The 8,894-nt window shown below is 39.3% G+C and overlaps 1 protein-coding gene across 1 annotated transcript in view; it reads right to left on the bottom strand.

Moving 5' to 3' along the window:
* Positions 1–8,894, bottom strand: part of MYOM1 (myomesin 1) — a 155,800-nt gene that overhangs the window by 101,429 nt on the left and 45,477 nt on the right. Inside the window, exons 6-9 of the mRNA XM_017878326.1 lie at positions 8,042–8,134; positions 6,048–6,136; positions 5,865–5,927; positions 728–892 (exon numbers count right to left, since the gene is read on the bottom strand). Of these exons, the coding sequence (XP_017733815.1) occupies positions 728–892; positions 5,865–5,927; positions 6,048–6,136; positions 8,042–8,134 (410 nt within the window). The remainder of the gene's footprint in view (positions 1–727; positions 893–5,864; positions 5,928–6,047; positions 6,137–8,041; positions 8,135–8,894) is intronic.

Here is an 8,894-nt window from a genome sequence, read left to right as displayed (position 1 = left end):
AAAAAAAAAAAAAAAAAAAAAAAAAAAAAAAAAAAAAGTGCCAGAGTCTGAAATTTTTCTGAATGTACTCTTCTGGTTAATTAATAATAATGTCAGGATTTTATTATTTCATAAGGTTATGTTTTTTAAAGTTACGTACCATTTTTGTGGTATAAATAAGTCTATGACGATGGGTATTTTACCAAATGGATTAACTTACAAAATGAATATACCTTTTTTTTTTTTTTGAGACAGTCGCTCTGTCGCCCAGGTACAACGGCACCATCTCCACTCATTGCAACCTCTGCCTCCCGGGTTCAAGTGATTCTCCTGCCTCAGCCTCCTGAGTAACTGGGATTACAGGTGGGTACCACCACGCCTGGCTAATTTTTGTATAGTAGAGATGGGGTTTCATCATGTTGGCCAGGCTGGTGTCAAACGTCTGACCTCAGGTGATCCACCCGCCTCAGCCTCCCAAAGTGCTGGGATTACAGGCATGAGCCACCATGCCCAGTATAATATACATTCTTTATGATTCTTTCCACATTTTACCTGTTAAAAGGAAAATATCATCTCCATAAATAGGAAAGTGTTGCTACTTTGCTATATATGTAAAAACCTTTTAATCGTGTTAAAGGTAGTCCCTTCTAACTTCCAGATTCCGTCAGCTCTGATAAACAGATCTGCAATCTGGTCTACAACCTTCTTCGAATAAGAACCTAAGTGAGCATTCATTGTAAAGACTCACCATTTCTGTACCACTGGATCTCTGGCTGGAAATGTTTAATTTCAGGAGTGATGACTACGCGACAGCCCAGACTCATTGTCTCTCCCTCTCTCCCAAAAGACACATCAAATTTGTCATCAAAGTGGATCTCAAATTTGGATGCATAACCATATGGGGTCACAGCAACTGGGTACAAAAATAACAAATATCCGTAATTTTTTTCTTCATCAAAGAGACACAAGCAGTTTAATAAGCACAGGCAGAAAGCAGTCACAGCGAAAAAAAAAAAAAAAAAAAAAATGAACAAATGAGCAAATGATTTATCTGGGTCAAAATGAAACTCTATATAAGAAGTATTTAGAACATATGCATATATCATTTGTATGGAAATTCTTGCTTCATTGGTTATAAAAGCTAAACGCTTATTTTTATTATCATAATGAATAGAATTTAAAGGGTCAGGTTTAATGTCTTAAATGCAAATTAATACCACTTTTAACCTAGACTTAAATCTTTAGCTGCAACATATGCACTTTGTAATTTTAGATGTTGAGTTAATTTAAACTCTACTGCTCGTACTCTTGGGACAAAATAGCCATATCCATTATTCATAAAATGGAGTTTTCATCTGACAAGGGATTAATAACCAGAATATACAAGAAGCTCAAAGTACTCAATAGCAAAAAATTCAAGTAATCCAATTTAAAATGAGCAAAAGATCTGAATGGACATTTCTAAAAAGAAGACACACAAATGGCCAACTGGTATATGGAAAAAGGCTCAACATCACTAATCATCAGAGAAATGCAAATCAAAAGTGCAATGAGAGATCATCTCACCCCAATTGAAATGTATCCAAAAGATAGGCAATAACGCTGACGAAGATGTGGAGAAAAGGAAACCCTCTTGAGCTGTTGCTGGGAATGTGAATTACTACAACCACTATGGAGAACAGTATGGAGGTTCCTCAGAAAACTAAAAAAATTACCGTAGAATCCAGCAATCCCATTGCTGGGTTTATACCTTAAAGAAAAGAAATCAGTATATAGCAGAGACATCTGCACGCCGATGTTTATTGCAGCCCTTTTCACAATAGGCCAGGACGTGAAATTAACCTAAGTGTTCATCCATGGCAGAATGAATGAAGAAAACGTGGTACTTATATTCAATGGAATGTTATTCAGCAAAAAAAAAAAAAAAATTGAAATCTGTCATTTGCAACAACATGGATGGATCTAGAGGACATTATGTTAAGGGAAGTAAGCCAGGCACAGAAGAACCGATATCATGTGTTCTCACTCACATGTGAGAGCTAAAAAGAATTGAACTCATGGAGATAGAGAGTAGAATGATGGTTACCAGAGGCTGGGAAGCTTAGTGCAAGGGGGAATAAAGACGGGTTAGTTAATGGGTACAAAAATACAATTAGATGCAAGGAATGAGATCTAGTGTGTGGTAGCACAATAGTGCAACTACAGTTAATTTATTGCATATTTTCAAACAACAGAAAGAGTGGAATTGGAACGTCCATAATACAAAGAAATAAGACATGTTTGAGATGATGGATGCTCCAATTATGGTGATTTGATCATTACACATTGTATGCTTGTATCAAAATATCACATGTACCCCATCAATATATACAACTACTCTGTATCCATAAAATAACAATAATTTTAATTAAATAATTTTAATGGAGTTTTAAAATAAGTTGCTTCATTTTCTTTAATGATCTGAGTAATAAATATTGTAAGAAATGTCCACGGGAGAAAATGGAAAAGTTTAAAATATTCTAACTTTTAAAAATATTGTTCTCAGAAATATCTTATTTATAGATTGAGTAAATGCAGCCTGCATAATCAACTCTCCCAGGTTTTATTTCCTCTTTTCACCAAAGAAAGAACTTGGGAAAGAAATGACTATTTGTTGATGGATTATTACATGCCAGACACTTTCACATTTGACATATCATCAATTCCTTGCAACAACTCTATGCCATATATATTATTGTCTTCCTCTCTTTCAGGTGGGGATATGGAAGTTCACAAAAGTAACACACACCTAATGCCAGAATTTCACAGGTAGTGTGTGTGAAATTGAAATTCACACCCATAACTTCTTGACCCCAAAACTTAGGCCCTTTCTCATATATTTTGTCCCTCCTAAGACTTCTTTCATTGCACTTGAAAATGCAAGCTAACATTTACTGAATTCAACTTTGACCAAGTATTGGTCCAAGCATTTAATACCTATTAACACAAACCCCATAATAATGCTATTAGGTAAGTACCACTAATATCTGCATTTTATAGAAGAAGAAACTGATGCATAGGAAGGCAAAATAACTGACCACATTCCCCTGCAGAGCCAGATTTGCACCAGCTGGCCGTTTCTGTGCTCTTGGCCAATACATCGCACTGTCTTGATTTTGTGTGTTCCCAGGTAACTCTAATCAACAGCGAAATAACTTCTCTTTGGAAGCACATCTCCCATCTGCCTCACTTTAATGTGTTGATGTTCATTGAGACCAGAGAGAGAAACAACTTGACAGATCTTGCACAGTGCTGGGAGGCTGGGCTGGTTCCAGAGCTGCCTTAGGGGGTAGAGGTGAGGGCTACCGTCAGACATTCCAGACCCAGCTGGAAAGGCAAGTAGGTCTCCTAGAAATGGACCTAACTTCTAGGTTCTCTTCTGTATTGGAGACTGGACTGGACTCTCTGCGGTAACTTTGGATTTCAGTAGAAGGCACCCCAGTTTAACAACCAGAAGACAACACATCATTCTGTTGTCATGTCCTCAATCTTTTATCACATGTACTCACTATCCTGGGAAACATGGTTCAGGGCAGGGATTGGCAAGTCTGTGGGGCAAATCTAGAAATGCCTCTTGTTTAAACCATTAAGAATGGTTTTTGCATGTTTTAGTGGTTGAAAATAATAAAAAGAAGCACAATATTTTGTGATGTGAAAAGTCATAGGAAGTTTAAATCTCAAAGTTCATAAAGAAGGTTTTATTGGAACACAGTCACGCTCATTCATTCTCCTACTCTTACGGCTGCTTTTGTGTTACAGAGGCAGAGTTGAGTGGTTGTGACAGAGACCAAATGGCCCACAAAACCTACAATATTTACAGTCTAGTCCTTTACAGAAAATGTTTGGTGACTCCTTGTTTGAAATAATGGTTTAGAATTAAAAAGACCAAGTTACACATCCCGATTCTACCACTCTGTGTGGCCTTCTCTAAACTGTTTCTTCATCGGCATAGCACAGAGGGAAACGCGACTACTTCATAAGCTTTCAGGAAACGTTAAATGAATCAATGTGTACAAAAATGTCTTAGTACATTGTCTGGCAGAACTGATCAATAAATGTTAAGTATTAGAAAAAAGAGCAGAGAGCTTTGTCTGTGACATCTACCAACATTCCAAGCAACTAAACCCCTACCTAGCACATAACAGGTGTTCAGTAAATAGTAACCAAATACGTGAATATGAGCCCTCTGTTTTCTGTTAGAAACAACTGCATTCAGTTCAGGGGTCATCAGAGAGGAGGCTCTGTAAGACTGAGCAATAAGAGAAGTGAGAGTGAGTTGAACTTTCAGTCCCTGCGTTGACAGAGAAGAGGGGAAAAGGAGAAACATGGGTCACGATATGGCTGTGGAAATGGGCAAGCTACATTCAGAGGATTGTGAAGTGACCAATAGGCCACTCCTGGGGACACTGGGAGACAAGTCATAGGTTCAGAATTTCCAACTATCCTTTTTTTTGGGGGGGGGCGGGGGGGGGACAGAGTCTCACTCTGTTACCTAGGATGGAGTGCAGTGATGGGATCTCAGCTCACTGTAACCTCTGCCTCCCCAGTTCAAGAGATTCTCCTGTCTCAGCCTCCTGAGTAGCTGAGATTACAGGTGCGCACCACCATGCCTGGCCAATTTTTGTATTTTTAGTAGAGACAGGATTTCACGATATTGTACCAGGCTGGTCTGGAACTCCTGACCTCAGGTGATCTACCCGCCTCGGCCTCGCAAAGTGCTGAGATTACAGGCATGAGACACCGCGCCTGGCCCCAACTATTCTATCTCAGCATAAATCAAGAGATAGGAGAAGAACATGATTTGGGATGTGCTTCTCCGTTGCTCTACCAGTCATCCCTTCTCACCTATGGGGCTGATACAAATGATCACAACTTGGGACATTAAATGAGAAGCCATTGCATGAAATCGGTGGAGTAGGTCAGCCACAGACCTCAAGCTAGCCAGGCAGGTGAAAAACTGATCTCAGCCATTTTCAAAACTACCACTAATTTCTTCATGTTTGAAAACCAAGTTAGGGCTTGACTACCTTTTTCAGTCTGACTACTGTAAGTATATAATTCTTTCAACAACCATATATTTTGCTTTTATTGCTTCTCATAAATAGAAGTTCTGATGTAAATGAAATGACTGACATTCACAAATTTGCAGATTACCACTGATCAGAATATTTTTAATAGGTTTTTATGTAATCACATTTAGACTTCATTTTAGATTGTACTTTATAACTTAATGCATTTATTTATTTATTCATTATTGAATACCCACTCTGTGGCAGGCCCAACCTTGCCTTCAAGTGGCTCATGGAACAGTGAGGGAGACTGACACACAACGGGTAACAGGGTCCAGCCTCACTGATGGTCTGATGAGGTGCCGTGGCCTCACCCAGGACACCTAACCCTGATTGGGCAGGGTGTAGGGGTGGCAGTGGGGGTCAGACCTGCTTTCTCAAGGAAGTGATGCCCATCTGGACGTTTAAGGGTGAGAAAGAGTGCTTTGATATAGTCCAGACTCGTGTGTGTGTGTGTGTGTGTGTGTGTGTGTTTGGTTAAGTCATTTTGCCCAGGTTTCTCAGTTTAACCCAGAAAGACGTAAAAGCATTTGCCATTTTTAGCCCATCATATCTAGGCTTTCATAAAACCAGCACAAAGCAATTCGATTCAGAAAGAGAACAGTAACCAAAAAATCTTTAAAAAAAAGTAAATAAAATAACCGCAGGTACCTACTACATCCAACCTAGCATATACTACGTTATATATAGTATGCATTTATTTCAGCATTATGGACTAGCTTATTATGCCATATTTTACATAGAGGTGACACTTAGTAAATATGTTTTTAAACTTACAGCTAAGGGGCATGGTGGAAGCCCCGGCATGGAAGCGAGTCTCATCAAACTCTCCCTTATACCCTAGAAAAGAAAACAGAAATGGATGTGAACTGCTTTGTGATAGATTTATTTTAAAACAATGGGAAGAAATTTAAAACACACACACACACACTTTGAAGAAAACAAATCTAGTAAACCTACTCTTTACCACAACTGAAGCATATGCCGAAAGCTCTCCTTTAACATTCATCGCCGAAGCCCGGTACTGAGCTGTATCTTCAAAATCACATCTGAAAGAACAGATGGAAATGAACATCCATCATAGTGACAATCCTTGTAATTACTAGCAGTTCTATCAGGGAACTCTTTGCTATCACAGCCCCCTGCAAATCAGTGGCTAACACACGGCTCTTTGGTTCTCCTGGTACTGCTACTGTCTCTGATCTAGCTACCTGTGGGATATTACCTAGTCCAAGTGATCTACTGTGGTTTCATGCCAGCAGCATAGACTGGGGAGAGAACACCTATAGTTAGTTCACTGTGACCCTAGCCTGGGTTCATTTAAAATGTCAAACAAAAAAAAGTCAACCAAGTGCTAGGCACATAAATTACAGAGTAAACAGCATTGTGATCTACTTACTTATCTAAAGTTGCATTGGGAGGAGAAAATGTGCAGGCATGTAACCTTTGTAGCAAGTAACTACCCGGAGGCACACTGGAGGGTGTGACTTTCCTGCTGTCCTGCCCTTGTGGTGGGTTTCAGTCTGGGGGCAACCAGGCAATAGGGAAAAGAAAGAAGCAGTCCCTCCGTGTAGATTCCCACAACCTCCCTGAGCCAGGTTGGTCTATGTGTTCTAGCTTCAAAGCTCATCTAAGTTATTTACACTTCATTTCCACTAAGGTTCAGGTCACACTTGGAGTTTCAACTCACAGCACAACACAAGAAGCACCATTTGGATGTTCTTCTAAGTTATAATACAGAAATTGGAATTCTTATAAAAACGGACCATTAGGGAGAAGAATGGTCTCATGGAGAGAGATGAAGAGGGTAAGGTTTCAAAGCAGTTTGTTTTATGTCTTATCATTGCCAGTTTCTCATGTTCTTCATTGTTTCTCAGGATTTAGTTTCATTTGTGTAAACTTTTTTTCTTGCTGAAATTTTACAGACATCAATAGAACCCCATGAAGGCAAATACAGTTGCCCTTCTCGTAACTACTTAATTTTGAAAGTAACCACATAGCTCACTGCTGCTTCAGCAGAACCACCCACTGGCAGAAATGACCTGACCTTGGGTCAGAGTCAGTGCTTGGCAAACATCACAGGGTCCTAGCATCACTTGGCCAACTCCTCTGATCTGAGGAGAAGGCTATACGTCTCTTGAGAATGAATAATATAAATTTCACCTTGACATTTATGCACACCATGGTTTTATCTAAACTGAAAATGGTGGGAGCTTGTTTAGCTTTTTCATTGACCTAATTAGGTTTGAATTTCAAAATCATCTTGGGAGACATAATAAACATTTGGGAACTTAGGAATTTTGATGTAGGTTTCATTTTCAAATTTTGCTTTGGATTTTACTTTAAGCTCAAACATCTCAATGTCTAGCCTGCTTCAAATACACAGATTGACAGAGTACATACTTTCCCGTGGTTCCTGGCAAGCTGAAGGAAAGAACATTATCTCCAAGTTTAGCCCACATTCAATGCCACCTACCTGGATCTCCATGGCCTTTAGTTATTAAAAACAAGAGAATGTGATGATGATATTGATTTGGGACTCCGAAATGATTACTGAATATAAAAGCCTCTTTATGCAACATATTTTTCTTACATCTAAATTCCCAAGTATATAAAAAGATAAATTAAAATATGCAAATTGGTTTTTTTCTCATCATCTTTGACAAATCCAAATATAAAATCACTTTGGGAGGTAGTGTGAGCATGGTAAGAATCAGTCATAAATATCACTTTCAGGTGTGCACCCAGAGAAGCACCATATATGAATGTCCCTCATTGTGATCACACAGCATTGGGATGAAGTGGGGAGAGTGGGCTGTTAACTGCAGGGGTGAGACGCCTCCCTGAGCAATGTTCAGCAACACATGGACAGCACTCCAGCCTGGGTGACAGAGCGAGACTCCATCTCAAAAAAAAAAAAAAAAAAAACCACATGGACACTGATGTTCTCTTACGCATTAATCTCCAGAGTGTGCATTCCGTATCGACTCTCAATAATGTACTTTCCAGGGTTTGCATGGACATTTATTGGCACCTGGTTTTTATACCTGTAACAGAACGGAAACAAAATGAAGTAAGTTGAAGTGTAAACAACTTCATGATTAAACACACACATACAATTCTTGTTCTTGCAGGAACACCTGTAAACAGAGCACCGAGGGTAGCAGCAGCATCGATTAAATAAATGTAAATAATATTAGCTTACGTGAAGTGCACCAGCAATGCAATCACACTTCTTGATGAAGTGCTTTCCCCTCCTCTATAAACTTACATGAAAAATGTTGACTATTCACAACAATATGGCTGAATGTCATGTAACATAATGTTACCAAAAAAAGCCAGTTTCAAAAGAGTGCCCAGCAGAATGATTGCTTTTATATAGAATACAAAAGCAAAAAGACTAATTAATGCTACTAGAAATCAGTAGTGTGTTGGGACGCAAGAAGGAGCTTCTTGGATGTCAATAATGTTTACTGATTTGGGTGTCAGTTACATGGGTGTGTGCAATCTACAAAAATTCACTAAAGCAATTCATCTATAAAAGTGTGCAGTCTTTGGGAAGCCGAGGCAGGCAAATCACTTGAGGTCAGGAGTTCGAGACCAGCCTGGCCAACATGGTGAAACACCCTCTCTACTAATAATACAAAAAATTAGCCAAGCATGGTGGCACACACCTGTAATCCCAGCTACTCGGGAGGCTCAGGCACGAGAATTGTTTGAACCCAGGAGGCGGAAGTTGCAGTGAGCTGAGATTGTGCCACTGCACTCCAGCCTAGGTGACAGAGTGAGACTCTATCTCAAAAAAAA

This window comes from Rhinopithecus bieti, unplaced genomic scaffold (genome assembly GCF_001698545.2).
Source record: "Rhinopithecus bieti isolate Rb0 unplaced genomic scaffold, ASM169854v2 scaffold_11839, whole genome shotgun sequence".
In the NCBI taxonomy this organism is placed as follows: Eukaryota; Metazoa; Chordata; class Mammalia; order Primates; family Cercopithecidae; genus Rhinopithecus; species Rhinopithecus bieti.
Note: the sequence above shows the minus strand (reverse complement) of the source record. Positions and strands in the feature narration are given on the sequence as shown.